The sequence below is a fragment of the Mytilus trossulus genome, chromosome 4, assembly GCF_036588685.1.
Source record: "Mytilus trossulus isolate FHL-02 chromosome 4, PNRI_Mtr1.1.1.hap1, whole genome shotgun sequence".
Lineage (NCBI taxonomy): Eukaryota > Metazoa > Mollusca > Bivalvia > Mytilida > Mytilidae > Mytilus > Mytilus trossulus.
Window position 1 is genome coordinate 11,718,206 of NC_086376.1, and position 24,779 is coordinate 11,742,984.

Here is a 24,779-nt window from a genome sequence, read left to right on the forward strand (position 1 = left end):
TTTCAGATAACGGTATATTGATTATGTTCTTTCCATTAACAGCCCAAACTTTTCTGATTGCATTAATATATATCAAAACTAGAAATTAAATTGATCGTTAGTATACTCATTTCTTCATGACTTAAGACCAATCTTAGTCGTAAGCCTTTTTAATGAAATCGACTCCAGAATCTTTGACAAACGAACGATTTTAATTTTCAATTTTCCCCACCTTAGAAGCAATATACCAACTTCACCTGCATATGGGATATACATTTCCCAACTAGTTTGGTATTCAAGAGCATGCAGCAACTATTCAGACTTCATAAAACGTCACCAGTGTCTGGGCAGAACGTTGGTGAACCAGGCTTATGTGAAAGAACCTCTAGACCTATTCCTAAAAAGTTCACCGGAAGGTACCAATACATTGTTGCTAAATATTCCGTATCAACTTCACAAATAATACACAATTGTCTTTATATTCTGAATACTGAATTTGGTTATCGTTAACATGTTATAGTATTCTTATATATTTGTCTTAATGAATAATACTTTTACTGTTTTGTCTGTTCTTTGGGGTATTCATTTGGCGTGATTCTGTACTTATTCATCCCGTCATTGTGTTATTGTTCTATGATATTTGTATTCGTCTTTCATTTTTTCCGTATATGTTTTTTTCTGTATGCTTATGACGTGGCTTTGGGATTATACATCTCGTCATTATGCTATTGTTCTATGATAATTTCTGTATTCTTATCTTTCAATGTTGCTTATATGCTTTGTCTATATGTTTTTTTTGTGTGTTTCTTTGTTACATATGACATGGCTGTGTACATGTACATACCGTTATTGTGTTTTTTTCTTTTATATTTTTGTATACTTATCTTTCATTTTTTCTTATATGCTTTGTCCATTTGCCTTTTTGACGTGGCTCTGTACCTTTGCATCCCGGCATGTCAGTTGTTGTCCATTCGTTTGGTGTATTTTCATTTTGCCATTTGATTAAGGAGTTTCCGTTTTGAATTTTCCTCAGAGTTCGGTATTTTTGTGATTTTTTGTTTTTCGAAGATAAACCTAGAATTACTATTCGTGTTTTATCTTCGAACATATATTTGGTTTTACTGAAAATCCTTATATTTTCTTATAACGTTTTAAAGTAAGGCCTTTCTGGGACATGCTAATTATCGTATATTTTTTGGCAATAACTTTTGATCAGAATCGAAACCAGCATTGTTTTATTATTGATTTTCTCGACTCTATTATAGGTGGCACGGTAGTATTACCTAGGCCATAAGGGATACTGATAGCTTTTTTTTTTATAATTATCACTACTTTCTAACACTGCAAAAAAAAATCTGCATTCACAGTTAACTGGAGTACTTCTTTTTTTTCTATTCAGAAATGAATTTGAATGTGTATCATGACCGTTTTCTTTTTTGCTATTTTTTAAAATCTAAGGCCACTAGTGTTACAGGGCTTTTTCATGCAGTGAATACACAATTTAAAAAAAAATCTCAAAAATTCATTTTCATCTGTTTGTAAAGTTATTTCATATTTTTTTTACACCTGATTCATCCCTCAGGTTGGGAAAGTGTGTTCAGTTGATACTGTATTTTTTGTCCAATCACACTGTTCAGATACATTGACTTAGGTTCACAAAAGAGCAACTTAAATTCTGGAATACAAATACTACCGTGCCAACTATAAGGAGAGTGAATTTTCTTTAGTTATCGTTTATTTGATATTCCACTGTATAAACAAAATTCAAGTATTGACAACGCGTTTTGTGTTCGTTCGACCAACAAAGCTACACACAATGTAGTTGCGCTTAGCATGCACAGTTGAAAATGCATTGTATAATGTATATAATATATTTTATGTTTGCTTATATAATACTGTCTTTTGTAAACACGCTAAAGCAAGCGCTCTGCATTTTCTTGAAATAGATTTAATGGTGACTTAAATGTTATTATCAAAATAAGATTTTAATTGAAAGACATATCACATATAAAATAAAGCAGACAACAACATGACAACTCTCACATATTCCCTTGTTTTGCATAATTTGATTTCGCTTTTGAACACTATCAAATGTACATTGATATCTTACAAAAACCTGAAGCATAGAGGTTTGTTTTCTGTTAAACTATTGTTGTCTCATCGTGCTGGTTCTGGTGGTGGTTTTCTTGTTGGCAAAGTTGGTGTTGTAGGGTCAGTAGTCGAAGTAATTGTCAATTCGGTTGTTGTGGTAGATTTTGTTGTTGTTGTGGGTTGTGTCTGTGTTGGTGTAGTAGATGTTGTCGGCTCAGTGGTTGTAGTTGTTGTCGGTTTCGTTGTTGTAGTTGTTGTCGGTTTCGTTGTCGTAGTTGTTGTCGGTTCAGCTGTTGTAGTGGTCGGTTTCGTTGTTGTTGCGATTGTCGGTTCCGTTGTTGTAGTTGTTGTCGGTTCAGATGTTGTAGATTCTATTGTTGTAGTTGTTGTCGGCTCAGTTGTTGTTGTAGTGGTCGGGATCGTTGCTGTAGTTGTCGGTTTCGTTGTTGTAGTTGTCGGTTTCGTTGTTGTAGTGGTCGGTTCCGTTGTTTTTGTGGTTGTCGGTTCCATTGTTGTTGTGGTTGTCGGTTCCATTGCTGTAGTGGTCGGTTTCGTTGTTGTAGTTGTTGTCAGTTCTTTTGTTGTAATTGTTGTCTGGTCAGTTGTTTTAGTAGTCGGTTCTGTTGTTGTAGTGGTCGGTTTCGTTGTTGTAGTTGTTGTCAGTTCTGTTGTTGTAATTGTTGTCTCATCAGTTGTTGTAGTAGTCGATTCGTTTGTTGTAGTGGTCGGTTCCGTTGTTTTTGTGGTTGTCGGTTCCATTGTTGTTGTGGTTGTCGGTTCCATTGCTGTAGTGGTCGGTTTCGTTGTTGTAGTTGTTGTCAGTTCTGTTGTTGTAATTGTTGTCTGCTCAGTTGTTGTAGTAGTCGGTTCCGTTGTTGTTGTAGTGGTCTGGTCCGTTGTTGTAGTTGTCGGTTTCGTTGTTATCGTGGTCGGTTCTGTTGTTGTTATCGTGGTCGGTTCTGTTGTTGTAGTTGTTGTCGGTTCAGTTGCTATAGTTGTTGTCGGCTCAGTTGTTGTAGTTGTTGGCTTGGTAGTTGTTGTTTGCTCAGAAGTAGTGGTCGGTTCCGTTGTTGTAGTTCTGGTTGTCGGCTCTGTAGTAGTTGTCATAGAAGTCGGTTCCGTTGTTGTTGTTGTTGTCGGCTCTGTAGTAGTCGTTGTTGGCTCAGTGGTTGTAGTAGTCGGTTCCGTTGTTGTCGGCTCAGTCGTAGTTGTTGTCAGCTGTGTGGTAGTAGCAGTAGAAGTAGTGGTCGGTTTTGTTGTTGTAGTAGTTGTCGGTTTGGTGATAGCTGAAGTAGTTGTCGATTTTGTTGTGATAGGTTTGCTTGTAGTTGTTACCGGTGTAGTTGTGCTGGTTGTTAATTTTGTTGTTGGTTTAGTCGAGGTAGTTGGTATCGGTGTTGTATTTGGATGAGAGTAAAATGGTGTTGCAAAACATTTCGCATGCAGATATCTTCTACCGAAATAACTTGTCGCATATCTTATTATATTATTCCCAGGATAGACATGTTTAATATTTATTAAATTCTGTAGAAATCCTTTATATTCTGTTCCATATTTGAAATAACCCAATGTCTAGAAAAGAAGAAAATGTACGTTTAAAACATTAATGGAATGTCGATTCTTTCAAAATATAGTATTTTTTTTAATTATTATTCTTTCTGATGTAGATTAGCAGTGTGACAAATTAATTGATTGGCAATTATGAACACCGAGTACTTCGATATCATCAGTTCATGCACTGAATTCCATGGGTACCGATGGTTGGAAACCCCTTTGCCGCATTCAAGATTGACGAAAATTTAGCTGTAGCATTCCCTTTTTAAGGATCGACTCCACTTATTTAATGAATTAATTTATGATCACAATGATGGAATTTTAACCCCGCCCACCAGCTGTACAGCCTTCTAAGACAACTGGATTTGTATCGATAACCCCGACGGTAAAAATAACAAAGGGGTTCCGATTTTTTTCTTTGTTAAAAAAAATACAGTTCTTTAAAAGAATGATAGATATTCTGATAAAACAAAGTATCCCCCTTATGTAAATGGGAACCTTGCATACCATGTATCCCTTTCCTTGTTTTAAGGTTTAAATCGGCCTCCAATCTGGGAGTCAATTTCATTGATGGGGGACTGCTAACCCGGCATGCACGTAATTACTCTAAATGGCACAACTGATCTGATTTATGTTGCTAGAAGTACATGTTTCTTCATTTATTGTGGTGTAAAATGCGTTTACCACACATTCGTTTTTGTTTTTATATGTAAATATACTGGTGGTTTGCATTTACATATAATGACGCTTGGGTTGTGTGGTTTGTATTTATATTTATCGCTATTTTGTGAATTTTTCCTTCGATCGTTTTTGTGATAACTTTTATACATATCATGCTACTCGCTTGGTTTTCTTCATATGTATCGTAACGTGTTTTTACTGTCCCAAATGTTTGTCCTTATCGTTCATATATAAAAAAAAATCCAAAAAAAAATCAAGAAAACAAAATCGACTAGTATATAAAATTCGACATGGTTTATATGCTTTTAGTCATACTTACATAGAAGTCTAATACTTGCTTATCCAAGAGTACCTGGATTCCTAGTTCACCTGGTCTGTAATATTCATTCGAGGTAAACTTGCATTCTCCTGTTTGGTATTGTAATGGTAAATCTTCCACAAACTCAATAAACTCTCCGTAAAAACAGTGAACGGTTGGAATAGCCAATATCACACTCAATGTCAACCACTTCATTCTAAATAACAAAACAAAATTGTTAATTATTTCTTTTTTTATAATATCCTACTAAATATGTACATATTTTGAATTCATTTGTTAATTCTAAAATCAGCATTGCTAGTCACATACAAATCTAAAATCCTAAAAAATCTAGAAAATATTTTTCACTTCCTTTCTTACAAAATCTGGCGAGTCTAGTCTCTTTTCTGACATAAGTCTTTAGTTATACTAATGTATTGAAATGGTTTATGTATGAAAGTCATTTTAGTTGTTTCTCATAATTAATAAATATTATTATGGACGTGGAAAAAGTAGGTGCGTAGACATTTTACTTTATCATATGTATGTTTTGTTGACTGTCCGCTTAAAAGCCTATTTAGATTTGGACCTTTGAGCAATAACCAAATTAGGAGTTTTATTTGTTTCCATGTAAACATTTACTTATGAACACGTACTGATTTTTAAAATAGCCCCTTTGACACGAAAAGTATTTTAATGTAAATTGCGACTTTTGAGTGACTTTTATAGTATTTTATTTGACAAACAGGCCATAAAAACTAATTCACATTTTTATGGAGATGAAAGAAGACTTTTTCATATGTTTGTAATTGATTTCAATAAATTGTATATAATCCATGTCGCATTTTAGTACTATCCCAGATCATGATACCCGTTGGCACTTATAATAAAGAGCTATTGTTTTTTTACTTTGTCAATACACATATCAAACAGTTATCTTTATTTTTACCTACGTATTATGTTGGTTACTGGCATGTATGTTACAAATCCTTATACTTGTTTTTACCAAAATTATTTTATCCATGTCCAAACGGAATGTGTAAATCATACGTCGAAAATACATATACTAAATGAAACAAGAAATAAATAGTTTTGAATCTAAAAAAAGCTTCTTATGTCTTATTTGCACTCGCTCATGTAAATGTCTTTCTTTCTTTTAAGATTTCAGACAGTGGATGATAATCACATCACTTTTTCAAAATTCACTCAAGTTTCTACCATATTTTTTTGCTGCTGATAAAAAGTATCCAATTCTTATTCAGAAAAAGAAATTTGTTGTAAAAATGAAAATCAAACAAACTTTTTCTTCAGTTTGTATTCAGTTAACGTGTTTCGGAAATGCAGAAAAAATGTCAAATGGGCAAAAATAAATAATCTTTTAAATATGGTCGACATTGAAAATGTTCTTTAAAGTATAAGTTTTGGGCTTTTGAATTTAATTTTAACTACATTTTTTAATTGTAGTTCAAATTTGGTTTAACCTTCCATCTTTTTTTTTTATTGGAGAGCCACATATAGTCTGTATATGTAGACGAAACCAGTGTTTTTGGCGTTCTAAATTATAGCCTGACATCTCTGAAGAGTTTTAAGATATCGCACTACTACATATTTTGGCATTTATTTTCTTTAAATTAACCTATACAACTAGTTTCCGTGTGTTCGATTTTGGAGATTGTAAAAATTTGTTTTAGCTTCTAATATTGAGACGTAAATTTATAACAGAAATTAGCGGTGCTACTCTTTAAAGCGGCTTCTTCGGATTAATTCTAGTCAGATTAATTGGCGATACTGGAACATACAACTATGATCAACTATATGTATGAGGGTATGGATGGGGGGTCTGTTATTCTGTAAACATTTAATTTTCACCCCATTTTTCTCTAATCTTTAAAAAATTAACCCCTTTTTTCTCTAATCTTCCAAAAATTTACCCTTTTATTCTCTAATCTTCTATTTTTTGGCTCATTATTCTCTAATCTTCATTTTTTTAGGGCATTATTCTTTAATCATTTAACCCCATCCAAACCCTCATGTATGTGTCCAATAATAATAATGCTTTGAAGCTGTAATCTATATAATTCACTAAAAAAAACTTTTTTTTGTGTGTGTGTGTGTGTGCAAGTCTTCAGATAATTTTTATCCAAATAAAACCCACACATGGGTGACTGTCATTTCAATTCTATGTGCTTGTTTCTCCATTCTAGCAAAATCTCATGACATTTGTCTTGTAGACATCGGTTAAAATCTCGGACCCTAGCTCTGAATAAAATATGATTTTAAAAATCCTTTTTTTGATAAGTCAAAGCTCTAATTGAAACACAGTTTTCGAGGCACAGAACATAGCTAAGCTTAACATATACCAGCTGTTACTTAATTTGCATATTACAGCCAATCTTTTGATCCTATCTATTATAAATGTCTTCGAACGACATACAACATGTAAAAGTATCTTGGAGGCAAGAGAATATAGAGGTTAATATTCATTTTAATATCACGTGATTTATATTTAAAGGGAAAAATGAAAAATGGTCTTACCTGTAAAATTCTTCACCTATGTTTTAGTTGTTATTTCTTGTTCTTGGTTGACATGGTCATTTATTATACATCTTCTCCTCATCTTTGTTTTCACACCTTTTACAGGTAAACATAACCTGGTTTTACATTAATCATGATGTAATTACGGTTTATGTGACAGACTCCAGTGTAAATTTGGACACGGTTGTCATTGTCGTTAATACTTCATAGCGCGAGGTGCAAATAATTGATCTATAGCTGGTCAAGAATGAACCGTGAAGAATCTTACATATGTTACAAATTTCATTTCCATAGCCTTCGACTAGATTTTTGTACCATGGAATCAAATCAAACGGGAAAAGCTTAGAAGTAATATTTTCACCATGCCATCTAAAATGATCCGTAAGCCTTTCAAGGGAACAACAAATACATGGGCTATTTTTAGTAAATCTAACTCCAATAGCTTTACAAAAAGGATAATCAAATTCCTTTGGAGGTCAGGTTGTCTTCGTTGGCGATTGTCTTCTCTACTCTATAAACTACACTACCACATTATCGTATAAAACTAAAACAATGATTTATTTACATGGTCTTTTGATTAATCAGAGTGTTAATATAATAAGTGTTCGTTTCAGTTAATTTCAAGTAATAAAACTTACAACTTACTTTGATCAAACAAAATAATAAAATTAATAGTTTTCTTTTGTGTGATTGTATTCATATCTGTTTAAGGTGATGTGGTATGTTTCAATACTGTCATGTGAGGTTAAAACATTATTTCACCAATATTTCAAGATATTTCTGCAATCCGTTCCATGTTTACAATCTCGATTTTTTTCTAAATACAAGAGTGCACACACTGAATTGTCTTGTCTTTTTTACTAATCATTGATATTATGTTGAAAGTCCTAAGGCAGCAACCATTTGATTTTCTGGTTAGAGAACATCTGCCAGCTAGACAAGTCACCTTACAGTCATTCCATACACAACATATAGTAGAATTATTGCATACAGTATAAGAAAAACAGATCAAAACACAAAAACTTGAACCGCTGCACCATTAAAATGGGGTCAAGGTCAGATGGCACCTGTCAGTTGGTTATGTTCACCTTACAGTCCTTTCATACACCGAATATACTAGACCTTTTGCATGTAGTATCTGAAATATGGTCCACCACCAAAACTTAACCTTGTTCACTGATCCATGAAATGAGGTCAAGGTCAAGTAAAAACTGTCTGACTGGCATGAGGACCTTGCAATGTAGGTACATACCAAATATAGTTATCCAATTACTTATAATAAGAGAGAATTTAACATTACAAAAAATCTGAACTTTTTTTTCAAGTAGTCACTGAACCATGAAAATGAGGTCAAGGACATTGGACATGTGACTGACGGAAAGAACGTAACATGGGGCATCTATATACAAAGTATGAAGCGTCCAGGTCTTCTACCTTCTAAAATATAAAGCTATTAAGAAGTTAGCTAACGCCGCCGCCACCGCCATAGCCGGATCACTATCCCTATGTCGAGCTTTCCTTCAGCTAGCCCTTAAACAAATATATACAAGTTCAGTGATAATGAACGCCATACTAATTTCAAAATTGTACACAAGAAACTAAAATTAAAATAATACAAGACTAACAAAGGCCAGAGGCTCCCGACTTGGAACAGGCGCAAAAATGCGGCGGGGTTAAACAGGTTTGTGAGATCTCAACCCTCCCCCTATACATCTAGCCAATGTAGAAAAGTAAACGCATAACAATACGCACATTAAAATTCAGTTCAAGAGAAGTCCGAGTCTGATGTCAGACGATGTAACCAAAGAAAATAAATAAAATGACAATAATACATAAATAACAACAGACTGCTAGCAGTTAACTGACATGCTAGCTCTAGACTTCAATTAAACTGACTGAAAGATTATGATTTCATCATATGAACATCAGGCACAATCCATCCTGATAGGGGTTTAGTATCATACCATCATAACATTTATGAGAAGAACATAACCTGTTTTGCCTTGGATTTTGTTTTGTTTTTGGTTATTTTTTTCTGATTTTCAACTGATAGGCTAAAATCCAAAATTTAGTATTGGATGATTTTTGTCCTAAATGCTATCGTGAACTTATATTATTAGCTGTTCAAGATTTTTGTAAAGAATTCTTTACATTTATAAAATCAAATTCATTTTTAAGAATACAAAATTAGAAAGATCATATCATAAGAAACATGTGTATTAAGTTTCAAGTTAATTGGACTTCAACTTTAGCAAAAACTACATTGACCAAAAACTTTAACCTGAAGTGTGACAGACAGACGAACCAACAAATGAAAGGACACACTGAACGAAAAAACATATGGAGTGGGCATAAAAATACTGTTTAACAAAGAACTACATTTTGACAAGATTTATTTGTATAAATAATAGATCACAGTTGGAAAAAGATAGATATGTATATGTAACTATTGTTCTACAGCTATGTCAACAAGATTGTTTAATATGTCCATTTCTCTAGCTTGTGGTGACTTTAAATCTTCACTCAATCTGAACACATGAATTGTACCACTACCATCACCTGTAGCTAACAACTGAGGCCTAAAACAAAAATATAAAAACTTAAGCATTATGATAAAAAGTTCTAGCAATCAATGTACTGTGTTATAAAGACTTTTTTTCTGGAATACAACAGACATAAAAAAAGAAAAATATTGTGTTGATTTTTTTTTATATTCTTTTTATGCACTTTGAATTTAAAGAGAAATCACACACTGCTTGTAATCATTTTCCCTTTAGGGTTTAGACATTATATAACATCTTTTAATTTGCTTACATTAATTGTTTTGACATTGAACTTAATTAATCCTCTATCCTGAAGCCACAGATAGAGAAATGCAGGTCTCTAGATATTACAGCTGCAATAAACTGACGTCTGCTGAGTCATATACATATCTCTAATCCTATTTGTTATGTCTGGAAAACGGTAAATGAGAAGGCAGAATTTGACCAAAAATATATGTTTTTTCATGTATGATAATCCTTTTTCATTTTTGTAGAAAAATTTCTCAGAAAAAAACAACCTATGTTAACCTTGACAACTATGTTATTTATATGAAAATTAATAGACATTGACAATTTCCATATTGCAGATCACCATCTGAATGTACATTGTATCATGAAATGACATGAATGATACATTTTTGTATTCAAAAGGACAAGATTTTGAATATATTAAAAACTTACTGGTTCATATTAAATTGACATGTATAAACAGGTAATTTTTTGGTACTAGCTTCTAATTTTAACACAGGAACTGTCTGGTCTCCTTTAAGATCATATATTAACAGGTAACCAGTTTCTGTTGTAGCTGCTAGTAGAGTAGGTCTTACTGGTGACCATTTTGCTGAGAACACAAAACCTTCTCCTGGTTCTATTGTTAAAACAGGTGGTTTCTATAATGATAACAGAAAATTTTATGGAAGTTATAACTATTTTTTGATTCTCTAAACTGAAGAGTTTCATAAAGCTTTATTTGAAATGATCTTTTTCATTAGAAAATGTCCTTAACAGTATATATATAAATAAATAGACGGTGTCTGATTGCTTATGAGACAACTATCCATCAAAGACCAAAGAACAAGGATGTATTGTACTACAGGTCAATGTACGAACTTCAACAATGATCAATTACATACTTTATAGTATATGAATGTCCATTTTTAGATAGTCTTATTTAGTACAATCTATTGAAACAAATGAATCTGTATTACTAATGATTACTTTTTATACATTTGACATATTGCAGTTTGGTGGGCTGCCAGAGTAACATTCTTCTTCCACTTTTGTTGCAGGCAAGACATAAACTAAACTTACTCTATTATAAGCAATCAAATCATTTTAAGCACAAACAATACATTTTGCTGGCACTGATTCAATTCCTTATTGATATACATTGGTTACGTTTATAACTGACATACCTGTAACATTGTATAGAGTCTTATAGTTTGGTCCATTGCTGATGTGAGGAAGGCATTCCTATGGAAGGGTGAAAACTCTGCTGAATAAACTGGACCATAATGTGGATTATATGTAAATGTGACAGGTGATCGCAAAGGGACAGATGAAACAACATGACCTGTAATTAGAAGATTTTATCTCATATAATATTGCTAAGACACTCGCACTCACAAATTGATATTTGATATTGTAATAACTAATTTCCCAATCCACTATAATTAAATATATATAAACTAAGATTTAATCACTATGTAGTAGCACTAAAATTATCTTCCTCTTTGGTAATAAATTGTTTAAATGCAATAAGTAATCTATTGCAATAGATTTTCATTATACCTTTATTCATTTATTCACATATATATATACATATATATAATTGTTTGTATTTTACTCCCATGTATTGCAAATTGTTTATCCATTCGATCATTACCATTTATTGTAAATGCATTTGTGCTAATAAAATATTGTATTGTATTGTATCATTCCTTTAAAAGAAAAAAGAGACAGTTTAGCTTTCAAATGACAAATGTCCTTCATACTTTCATCAATATAACAAACCTAAATTGTGCTTGATGAACACTGAGCACATGCCAAATGTTACTTTTTGTTCTGTGAGGTAAGGGAAGTATCTCTACAGAAATTTTTTCATGAATAGCTCAAATAAGAACTAGTTTTGGGTATAAATATGTATACTTTTGTTTGAATTTAATATAATCATATACATTTTTGTTTAATTGTTTGGTGTTATAACAAATTATGAAGCTGTTCACATTGCTGGCATTAATAGAGGGACTTGTTGACAGCAAGGATATATCACAGAGATGTAAAAATTATCATATGAATAGAAGATGGCGTATTGGTTTGTGAGACAGAAGGTTTACCTCAAGACAAAATTAAAAAGATATCATGTCACAATAAAAATAGGAATGACCTTCCTTGGAGCAAAATAACCATAAATTTATTGTTTTCTTACTTCCTGCTGGTTCCCCGTGTGCATTCATTGAACATTTGAACAAGGCACCAGGTTCAGATCCTACTATAAAACTTTCTTTATTTTCACAATTAAATGACACACTTGTCACGCCAACTTCTTTATCTCCTCTCATGTTTCTCGTCTTCTTTAACTCCTTAGGTAAACTTGATGACATCAAAATAAACCTACAATAGAAATAACACAAGTTGAACACATTAAAATATATATCAGTAAGTTATTGCTACTCAAAACTAACAGTCAAATCATTTCAAGATCTGAATATCTCTGCTTTATAGCATGAAAACAATAGGGTCACAAGCAAGAATATGTTTTTCCACTGAAGGTTGATGGTTTATCCAACATTCTGGCTTCTTCTTCAGATCAATTTATCTGGATGAGAAATTAAATGATCCAACTTTTTTTGATACACAGTGTGTAGCCATAGGAATCCCCATTGGAATGCTGTATATATAATTTTTAGCAAGACTCTATCTCAACTTTAGTTACTGATAACAACTGGAAGCAAAACTAAAACTTGAAACAATACTTAAAATAATCGAACCATACAGCAAATGCAGTTGATATGCATAAAATTTGTTTCATTATATTGCTGGATAGTTGTCTATTTGACAATTGCTATCTCCTAACTTTTATTTTATTCAGGTATCGGTACCTTCTTGTCTCTATTGTGTTAATCCTAACTTATGTTGCAACAATATTTCCAACCACATTTGCTGTAAGAGAATGTTCCAGAAAAAACTCAATTTCTGATAAAAAAAAAACACTGGTAATTGCCCAGTAATTTCATTTTTGTATTTAGTTGGTCCGAGACCACCATTGTCGTCCCTTGATTTTCGTTGTTCACAAATATAGTCCCTAGTGTTAACAGTGGGTTACTTGCCATTAATTTTTAAACCCCTTCCAAATTTATTTCTACATGTTTAATGCTTCAAATTATAAGAAGGGGGGTTAAATTACACTGTAAAAAAATTTGGGTCCAGAATTTTAAAGGAAAGTAGTGATTTGGTCCAGGTGAAAAAGGTTGAAAAATAGCACTTCCGAAGCTGTCAAAAGATTTCAAGACGCCCTAAAGATAAAATTGTCCATATTTTGAGTTAGAGACGATGAAGTTTTCCATAATTTTGATATAATTTGTCCCAAAAGTAGTACAACACACTGTAAAAGTTTCATTAAGAAAGCGCAGGTGGGATTTTTTTAATTTTCATTTATGTTCTAAAAGAAATGCACTATGAATTAATTGTGTTCTCGGACCAGTTGTCAATCAAAATTAAAAATGTATTGCAAATCATAACTACACACCCATTATTTAGCTCAAATTTCTTTGTTTTTCTGTCATATTTCCATACCAACATTTTTCCATCACCACTGACACTCATCAACTGAAAAAAATCAACAATGTAAAATTTAACATCATTATGGTTGTATTAAGTTTCCACTAAATTCAAATATAGGACACTTCATAAATCTAAACTTTTCAACATATAATGAATAAAGTCCTCAACTATGGGAACACATGTTCATTTAAACATACAATAACATATCTGCATGTATATACACACTGTGAAAATTGTAAACAAACTTGAAATTTTTATGTTGTGGCCAAACCGGTTTTGGTGGTGAACACTTAATTTTCCAAAATAAAAACTGAAAAAAAATATAATATTCCATTGTTTTTCATTGGAAGTTAAAATTTACTGTCGCCTAACTTTGAAGAATCTACCTATTGTAATTATTGTTAATAGGTTCTGGTCCTGTCATTATGCCTGCAATTATGTCAACAGGAATTAATCATGAAACACCCTTTAAGAAAAATGGTCAGCAAAAAGTTCTATTATCAAGTATCATTCTTTTCTTTTTTACATTTTGAAATTCCAAATGCTTCAAGTATTATGCTTCCTCCCCCTCCCCCACCCCATAAAAATACAACAAAATAATATTCACAATACATGGAGTTAAGATAATAGTTTTTCTTTAACACAAAATTTGATGGTGGATGATCTTTGTTAACTTATATTTTTAAATGTTATTATTAAAAGAACCCATATTTAAGTCATAGACATAAATACCAAAGTAACTTTGTTTTTCCTTATCTATTAATATTCAGTCATGTTTTGTTTCATACTTTTTAAGTATGCAATTTCTTTGACTTTATGATAGTAATGTAAATCAAATGTATTTAAAAAACAATTTACCATAAATTTGTTCTTTTTTGATGTGGTTGTATCTGGTACCCATATGACTTTAGAAACTGGTTCCTGATGTGAATCCTCTCCTGTCTCTGAGGTTGCTAGTAACATGTCATCTTCTTTACTTAAATCCCATAATAATACTGCACCTGTTTAAAATTTCAAAACTAACACTTTATTATCAATTCTAGCTTTGTAACAAATCAGAAAGCAATATTAGTGTAAGATGATGTAGTATCATATGATTGGTAATGAGACAAGTATTGGATGTTCAAATGACACAGATATTATCAATAATAGGTGACTGTACAGCCTTCAATAATGTGAGCATGCTTTGTTTTCTTTCATAAAGTGACATGTAGGCTGAGTTCTGATAATAGGTATTATTTGACTCCTGAAAATTCAAAAAGATATTTACAAAGATTGACATGTGAACTTATTTCAATATCTTTAAAAATGTTAACTTACCATCAAAATTTCCTCCAGCTATAACTGCAGGGTTAGTAGGATGAAAAGCTACACACATTAAACAACATGACAACTCCAGTATTGTATCTGGTTTATTTTCATCAATGGTCCGTCTCTCTAAATTCCAGGTACATAAAGCTGTTTTGTGTGTACACCAGTCTTCATGGTCATAACGACCATATCTTTCTGTAGTTAAGGTCTTTAATACTTAGAATTGAAAGCTGTTGGTTTGTCACATTCATGCAATATGAGTTTTTATTTTTCATGCAGCTAAAAAACTGCCATCTGATTGGTTAATTAACTCAGTGTAAATAACACCCTACCCTTGTTCACCCCAGGATAAATAAAATTATGATGATTAATACCAGAATCAAATTAAATATTTAATTATTCAATCATACACCCACAGGGGCCATTTACAATTACAATTGATTCATAGATGTTCAAGGTTTACTGACAATGTTCATGGAAAACACACTATTACCAAACTAGAGTTTTTTCTCTTTGTTAACTGTACTCTGTTATGCAGGTAGATAATTAAAAGTTTTATTAACCGGCAAAGTTTGGCATGTGGTAAAAAAAATATAATTTACAGCCCAAATAAGCAAACCACAAAAACATACACCAATTTGCCATGAAGAAAAAACATATTTCAAATATCAATGCTCATGGTAAATGTGAACACTATAAATCTCTTTCTGACAACAGTCATACTACAGAACTGAAATATTTATAGAATGGGAGACAACTCTAATTCATAAATAATGTGTCATATTGTATTTAAACAAGTTTATTAAAAATCTGTCAAACTGAAAAAAACTGTTGTTTTAACTGTCTTTTAATTAATAGGGAGTATGCATTGAATATCTTAATAGAGGAAATAAAGATGTGAATAAATGAATGAATGAGTATTTATTTTTCGCAAAGAAACATAGTAAAGGGAGGTTCACATTCTGGGTTTTAACTTAATCAAATGGAAATGAACAATCCAATCTTCCAAAATTATTAGTATCAGAATGGCAAAAAGTGTAACTGATTCCATTTTATCAAGTATTATAATTGTAACCTTATCAACTTATCGGGGCCTTTTATAGCTAACTATGCGGTATGGGCTTTGCTCATTGTTAAACCGTACAGTGACCTATAGTTGTTTATGTCTGTGTCATTTTGGTCTCTTGTGGACAGTTGTCTCATTGGCAATCATACCACATGTTCTTTTTTAAATATTCATGGAGATTACCTGATGTTTAATTTTTTTATTGCTTCTTCTGTTTAGCTTTTCATTTGTTCCATATTTAATCTATTAAAGGATACGCTGCAGCTATCACTGCACCTGTGGAGTTCCATGATAATCCTGTTATCTGCAACTAGAAATCAAATCAGAAATCTATTATCTCAAAAGTAGAAGAAAACTAAATTTTGCCAAATTGTTCAAACAGGAATAACAAAAAATTCTTTAGGCGCTTAAATAATATCCATACTAAAAACCTTGTTACAAAAAAGTAATTTGATGAGAAATTGTCTTAAAACCATTCTAGTCAAAACAATAGAAAAGAGACACATTTCATAGATTATACATTGTATTATATGTGCAATTCATAAAGGAGTTGTCATAATAATAGTCATTCATTAAAAAGCAATATAGCTTATAGAATTTACACATATAAGTACCAAAGCATCAGATTGATAACATGTGTGTTTTACAATTACAAACAGTTTGAATCATTGAATCATCAGTGGAGGATGACAAATGATACATTGTATAAATATTGAAATGTGAGCATTGTATTATGAATAACAATTCTTATTGATCAGCTAAACAAAGGTATTTACAAAGATTTCTTTAATGTCATGAACAGACAATAATTGTATAATTTTATTACAAGATGGGTTTTTTCTCCCAATAAAGTGGTATTATACATTTTTTCTATTCAAAATTAATGATTACCTGTCCTTCAAACTGAGCATTTTCCAGTTTACGTATACAGCTTACAGAGGCATTATCTTCATCCCATACTACATTATATTCTACAAAATCAAAAGATAAATAAACTGATAGTCTCTCTCTCTGATCAATTTGTTCAATTATTCTTTATTCGTTACATGATTTTAATTTTGACATATTGGAGATTTTTTGTCTTTTTTGAAGATAATATTGTACCTCTACCATGTCTACATGTCTTGTGGGTTGTTTTTTTTATGATTGAATATTGTTTCATTGATAAATACAGTACTTCTCGTTTTAATCATATAATGATTTTGGATAAACAGTGTTATTCATTATTAAAAAGAACAATTTTACAAATATATAAAGTCAGACCAAAGACCCATTAAAATAGGTTAGATTTAATGATTATTGTTTTAAACTACACCACGAGTGTATACATAATAAAACCACAGGAATTAAAGAGCAGATTGCTCTGAGGCCTTAGGGATACGATTGCAATTGTTTTCATTGACACATGTATAGCTGGATAGTATTATTTTCAAAACTAATTCAACTGCATATGTAAAATATAATTTACGACATGGAAGTACAATATTAAATATCAGTTTCATAACGGTGACATATAAGAAAAAACTCCACTTCAGTTCTTATATGACAGAAATAGATTTATTAGAATTCAGAGAGCTCTCACATTTTTTCAAAACTAGGGAATTCCCTCTAACATGTTTCTAAATTTATAAAAACACTAAATATAAATACTGTCTAATTCTGATTTTCTGTGTTGTTAAAAACACGCATATAAGTCAAGGGAAATATCAAACATGAAGATTATGAGAAGAACATTATGAAAAGTTGTTCAAGATCAATTTTTTTTTTTTTTACCTTTTAAAATAAGAAAATTCATAAGGGTTCCCCGGAACCCAGTGTCTCGCCTACTTTTGCTGTTAATCACAGGCTCAACAAAATGAGGAAAAAAATCAATAAAAATATTCCTGTTGATACTATCTTTTGATCGTAAAAAGCTTCTGTCCAAGTTTGGTAAAAATCCAAGATAGTTTATGAATCTAATAAATGTTTTAAAAACTTTAACTGCAGACTGTATGTAATGTTAACTGGAAGAACAAGAATGTGTCCTCAGTACACGAATGCCCCACTCGCACTTTCATTTTCTATGTTCAGTGGACCGTGACATTGGGATAAAACTCTAATTTGGCATTAAAATTAGAAAGATCATATCATAGGGAACATGTGTACTAAGTTTAAAGTTGATTGGACTTCAACTTCATCAAAAACTACCTTGACCAAAAACTTTAACCTGAAGCGGGACAGACACCCGAAAGGACGGATGGACGAACGGACGAACAGACGCAGAGACCAGAAAACATAATGCCCCTCTACTATCATAGGTGGGGCATAAAAACTAAGTCCATTTATAAGTAAAAAACAGATCCACAGGTACAAAATTTTAACAAAATTTCCTTCTAGATACTAGCTTTTGATCATTAAAAAGCTTCTGTCCAAGTTTGGTACAAATCCAAAATGGTATAGGAAAGTTATCAAAAAAATTTAAAACTTTAACCACAGAGTGAATGTGTTGTTTCCTGGCAGAAAATCTAAGTCCATTTAAAAGTAAAATACTGAAAAAATAGAAATTTATTTTACAAAATTTACTTCTGGATACTATGTTATGATCATAAACAAGCTTCTGTCCAAGTTTGGTAGAAATCAAGTATAGTTTAAGAAAGTTATTAAAATTTCAAAAACTTTAACCACAGAGTTAATGTAATGTTTCCCCAGCAGAAAAACTAAGTCCATTTATAAGTAAAATACGGAAAAAATGGAAATTTATTTTTACAAAATTTACCTCTGGATACTTTCTCATGATCATAAACAAGCTTCTGTCCAAATTTGGTAAAAACCCAGGATAGTTTAAGAAAGTTATTCAAATTTCAAAAACTTTAACCACAGAGTGAATGTGATGTTTCCCGGCAGAAAAACTAAGTCCATTTATAAGTAAAATACTGAAAAAATGAAATTTTATTTTTACAAAATTTACTTCTGGATACTATCTTATGATCATAAACAAGCTTCTGTCCAAGTTTGGTAGAAATCCAGTACAGTTTAAGAAAGTTATTAAAATTTTAAAAACTTTAACCACAGAGTGAATATTTGTGGATGCCGCCGCCGACGACGCCGACGGAATGTAGGATCGCTATGTCTCGCTTTTTCGACTAAAGTCGAAGGCTCAACAAAAATCATAAGAATCTGAAATGTTCCTTAATATTTAGAAAAAAACGGTTGACATGAGGGCATAAGCAATCGTATCCCCAAAACAAACTGTTTCTTTTGTTTTTTTCTATGGAAAAAAATCTGAGTTTTTATGTATTTGAACACAAATTGTGATTTCCTTACATATTTCTTTGATTGTTAATGAAACTATGTATCAGATCAATCTATTGTATATATAATTATAAAGCAAACTAGCAAATAAAAACATGCAAAACATACAATGCATGTTTTTGGTAATGGTAGGTAATATATAGAAATCTTAATTTGTATATATCCTTTTCCTTTGGGATATTGTTGACAGCTGTCTCATTGTCAATCAATGAATCATACAACTTCTCATTATCTTTTCAAGATGAAGAAGCAATTGCATGAATTGTCATGCTAAATATATGGTGATCAATTATGAAATTATTTGGCTCTGTAATACTTTAGGTGAAAAATGAGGAGAATATTTTGTTAGAAAAAAAAAGAACAGAGAGACAAGGTGTATGCCATATAAAAACCACTCCTAGCTATATATATAGATAGAGGTGTAATTTTAACCACTCAAGACATAATTTCCTATTTGTACACACCATCAAAGGCATGACTTCTCAAATTTTTGTTCAGGCATTTGGATAAATATGGTTCCACTCTAGCAAGAAAATCTGCTAGGTTTCCTGATCTGTCATCTGCCAAACGGAACCCTTTGTCTTTTTCTTCATCTGTTTGAACCTAATGTTAATGAAAACCATAATTAAAGGTACAAACATTTATTAAATTTCCTTACTTTAACCAGCAAGTGATATTTCATTTCAATCCTGTTTATATTTACCCTTGTAATATACATTATAATCTGCACATTACATTGAAATTAATTGAAGGTTAAAAAAACAGCAATCCAGTTTATACATGTACATGTATACATGTAAACATGTTTTGGGACCATAAATGTACCTTTTGATCTCTATATTTCCTAGATTGAACTGCAACTTCCTCTGTAATTAAATCTCCTGTCTGACAACCACTGTTAGCTAGGGATCTACAATTGAAATATGAAGGAAAATGAATGCAACAATCAATAGTCATATTTATTTGGACTACCCTCTTTACAGGTATAAACACCATATATAGGGTTTGTGTTCATCACAGGCACTTATTTCTATCCATGGGAAAATCCACTACATACATAAATATACATGTACGTTGATAGTGGATCTGCCAAAGGATAGAAACAAGTGCCTGTGCTGTTTATGTTTTAATCAATAAGTAATAACCTAGGTCTCACTAGAGAAGCAGTGACAGATCCAGGGATTGGGGCTTAAATTAAAATATTGTTTGTTTGCAGTTTACCGACCGACCCTTGAAAATCCTCCTGACTGTGAAAATTTTATTGCTTTAAATTTGAAGAATTTTTTTTTAATACCTCTATTGACGCGATCCGGAACTTTGGGTCCTCTCTGGAAAAGATTTAAAGTCTGGGTCAATTACGCATTTCAAGTTCGGTTTTTCTTAGCTTCCCGTCAAGCATTCATGTGACCATTGAATGATAAGCACATGGAAATTGTTTACAGGTATCCATGAAGTCACGGAGGAGTACTTTACGCTGTCGTCTCGTGTCAATTTTAAGACAAATAACAAACAAAAAAGTTTATTAGTAAACTATTTATACAGATTCAGGCACATGTAATGATGTGTGATGATATCATTGACGATGATGCAGAGGATATTCATAACTGACACGATAACCATTCTGTCTCAAACAAATCGGGTACAGAATCTGTGGAGCCTGACTTTATGGAACCAATTTCAGTGGTTAAATAATTCGACAGCAGCTTGAAGTATGGCATATTTTCGACAAATCATGAAGACGACAAAGATGAAACCACTCCTCCGTGACTTAAATCTTCATCATTCATGGATATCTGTAAACATGCCTGTACGGAGGAAGGGCTCATTTGAAATGTTAATGGATACAGATCATGCCAAATCAATAAGAAGCAACCCTAACTACACAAAGATGTAGAGAAAATGAATAGTTAGCTTGTAAAATAAATATACTCTCTCTATATTAAATCTATCTTTGATTGCAATGAGTATGCTCCTTTAGGATAAGGGGGGCTGTCCCACTCATTGCAACTATTCTCTTTCTTACAATATTAAATATACCCAAACTGTGTGGCCTGTGTGAATTCAATTAAAACATGTCCTCAGGAGCTATGCTGTCAATTTTTTTTATGCATTAAAACATTTCAGTACAGACCATTTACTTTTAATGAGATGCTGTGGATTTCACCCCAAACTTTAGATTTCTTTGGTTTTCATTAAAGCCTGGCAAAAATATAACCTTATCACATATAATTAAATGTTGTTAGAAATATGAAAACAGTCGGATGTCTTAATACTTTTTTTTAAATTAAGGAAGATTCAATGGTTATTTTTTTTTAATTAAAAATACACTTTAATAATTGTCTTATAAATCTATAATATATACATTTTTCTGATGAAAATACTCTACTCATGAAAACATTCTAGTCAAGAAGCATACATGTCTGAATATATTTCTTTAAAACAGTTCTAGTCATAATGACATTCCTTGTTTATAAGTGTTCCAGTATTTAATAATTATACCATATGTTATGTCATAAATTGGATAATGACACTATGTTAAAGTTTCAGTTTTGGTTAAAAAGTTTTTTTTCTGAAAATGCCTGTTCATTTGATGTTGGGTTTCAGCATGTCCAGTGTTTGTTGTTTTAGAATGGTTTTTTTTATCTTCACAAGAAACTTGGTTTAGTGTAACTGCTTGTTTAAAATGTATTTTGGCTGATAAAATAAAATATTTTTCCTACCTACCGACCCTTCAGTCTGAAGGTACAGTCGGAAAACTGCAAACAAACATATTTTTAAGGTTGGCCTGGACCTCCTTTTTTATTGGGCGATCAATGCATTTGAAGTGAGTCTCATTGGGGTCTAATCATGACGCAAGACTGTTGACTTTTTGTAAGTGTGACACGTGAAAGTCAAATTATTGTGTCGTGAAAATAGGAAATGAAGTCTAGTGGCAAATTATGAGCGCAACACAGGAATATAAAAAATAATGAGAATTGCATACGTACATTATAGTGCATGTGGGATATGGGAATCTGACAAAACAGTAAGCAGGATATTGGTTCAGCAGCCCCCAATGAGACCCCCTTTGAATCAGGACATATGGTTGGAAGCCCGCCCCCTTTTTTTAATATGACTTGATTAGCCTTCAAGAAGGATACGTTTCATGTTTAATCTGAAGTAATTTGGATATTTAAAGGTGTTCTCATACCTGCCAACTGTCACTATTTGCAGGGGATTTACCCCATAAAAGCTGCAAAATGTAAATTTTGAAAGAACAAATCATTTTGGTAAAGACTAAAGCATTATTTTGTCCACAATTTAGAAAATAAAGACTTTAAAATGTCTTTAGAATGTTCATGCGATACCGAATCAGACGGAATGAGTGTATTTAACTTTGCTACCACAAATACCTTTCCCTCTTCCATGAAGACGGGAATGAAACACATTCAGATGTTTGATCAGAAAACATATTTTTCAGTTTGTTTATATTGACGATGGACTCACAGACAGATTGCTATTTAATGGTATGTCTATATACCAAATCTCAAATTAAAATACAAGAGCACAACAACGTGCGAATTGTGCGTTTAAAGTCATAATAAACGAGTGACCGGTGGAAAAAAATGTTATTCAAATAATTGAACCAATGCATACAAACATCATTCTAAACTTACACAATAGTCTTTATCCTTTTTTTGGCATAAATCTCGTATAATCGTCATTTTTTTCAATCGGTCAGACAGTGTTGTTGTGAAAATATGGCAGGTATAATTTAAGTTCGTGTTTTGAAGCCGAAGTTTAACGATTGTCACCTGTTTGTCAACAATCAACAAAAAAGTATGGATATTGAGCACGTGTTTTATATGTACAATCAGATAATAGTTTATTTTAAGGTGACATCTATGCGTCATTTGCGATCACCGGATTTTTACGAGATGGGTCACACGGACTGACGGAGGTCAATTTACATACGGAAAATATGTCGGAAACAATTAAAATAAGGTAAATTTCTTCTTAATTTGAACAAATTAAAGAATATTCTTCAGAAAAAAATATCGTACATAATTTTTATAATGAAAAGTATCCATTGAGTTATAAAAAACATATGCTTTTTTTTTAATTTGAGGTTTCTTATAACTTTAACGGACTCATGACTAGTTAGGCTACATATCTTGATGTCAATTTTGACTTTAGAACAATCATTTGACTTCAATAGGGTTATTGTTTTTTTTTGTCTGAGTCAATTAAGGGCATACGATACAGTTTTGATCCTGTATTTACAAGTTCACGAAAATTTGCATATAGGCTATTTGTTACCTGATTAAATCAAATATGTAATAAAAACATATACCTTCATGTGCTACTTTTTGAGTAAAAAGAGGTCGAAATTTTGTATATTTGCTCAAAATTCAGATTTGTGGCCGTAATTTCTTTTTCGAAAGAACGACATTACTTTTTTGTTATAAAAAGATAAACACAAATGGTTTTTGGTTAAATAATCGTTAATTTCTGTATTTTGTTAGTATCCTTAATAAATAACTCACATTTATCAAATGTTCATGAATTTAGGAAAACACGTCATTTTGGTTGCATGTTTATCAAAATAAAAAAAAATCCTCTATTAACAGTTTTATAAAATTGGGGTCACATAATCTCTGCGAAATGAAACAAATTGCCGTTTTTAAAAATAGGGGTCTATGAACTCGTTTTCAAATTAAATGAGTTTGAATGATAAAAATCAGTCGATTAATGCATCTTTTCCCGATAAGTCACAGTTTGACGTCGCGAAAATAACATTTTACGTTAGCAACGTCACTTACCTCCCCTGTAACTGTATCGTATGCCTAGTCACTATTTAGACTGATAAAAACTCTTTACTTGAGAGATGGCTCATTGAGTCCTTTTTTTTTTTTTATAAAGGAAGGAACAGCCTACGGTAAATAAACTCATCAGACACCAGGATGGCGTTTTGTCTACAAAAGACTCATCAGTGATGCTCGGATTCAAAACGGTTAAAAATGTTAAATTGCCTCTGTTTTGTAGCAAAAATGTGAGTGCAGTGCGGTGAAGTGCCACACATTTTTATTTCAATTTATTAGAAGCACATTTAAAATAAGAGGTTTCCGGCGTTTCGTGTTTTATTTCGAAATCCAATTAAGATTCATTCTATCACCACGAAAGTGTTTTATCGACGTATAATGACTATAATCTTCAAAAAAATTTGCACTGCTTGAAAAAGCTCCGTGGTCCAATCTGTTTATTATAATTTTGAAATAACATTCATTTAAATTGGATTTTGGCTAAACATCTTAAGAAATGGTATCGTTTTGAATTAAAAGGCCACTAACGGCTAAGATGTAATAACATTAAAGAGGAGAGGCATGCGATACTATGATTATATCTTATAATTTCCTATACAGGTATGAAACCATTTGATCATCATTATCTATCAAAATGGATGATAATCAACGATATATATATAATATATATGTATCCCGGATTATTGAAAGTTTATAGAATTTTGTTTCCTATGTTCGACTTGACAATTTAAATTTGTGACAATGTCAACGTATACATTCCGTCGACTGACTTGAAATCAAGGACAGTCACACCATCATTTAACTATCTTATTGTCTGAATTACATCTAGGAATCAACAATAAAGT

General features: G+C 31.8%; 2 protein-coding genes across 2 annotated transcripts; both read right to left on the reverse strand.

Annotated features, from left to right (window-relative positions):
- Positions 1-1,753: 1,753 nt before the first annotated feature.
- On the reverse strand, positions 1,754-7,268 carry LOC134714687 (mucin-2-like). Its single transcript, XM_063576164.1, has 3 exons — positions 7,139-7,268; positions 4,625-4,820; positions 1,754-3,642 (listed from the first exon to the last, which is right to left on the reverse strand). The coding sequence occupies exons 2-3, from the start codon at positions 4,817-4,819 to the stop codon at positions 2,137-2,139; spliced, it is 1,701 nt and encodes a 566-aa protein (XP_063432234.1). The 5' UTR covers position 4,820; positions 7,139-7,268; the 3' UTR covers positions 1,754-2,136.
- A 2,246-nt stretch (positions 7,269-9,514) lies between these two features.
- On the reverse strand, positions 9,515-22,643 carry LOC134714688 (cytoplasmic dynein 2 intermediate chain 2-like). The gene is made up of 12 exons (XM_063576165.1): positions 22,525-22,643; positions 19,958-20,042; positions 19,597-19,735; positions 16,733-16,812; positions 16,099-16,151; positions 14,785-14,966; positions 14,323-14,465; positions 13,430-13,509; positions 12,110-12,294; positions 11,097-11,254; positions 10,363-10,571; positions 9,515-9,717 (listed from the first exon to the last, which is right to left on the reverse strand). Exons 1-12 carry the CDS (start codon positions 22,581-22,583, stop codon positions 9,585-9,587), a joined length of 1,506 nt encoding a protein of 501 aa, XP_063432235.1. The 5' UTR covers positions 22,584-22,643; the 3' UTR covers positions 9,515-9,584.
- Between the last annotated feature and the right edge of the window lie 2,136 nt (positions 22,644-24,779).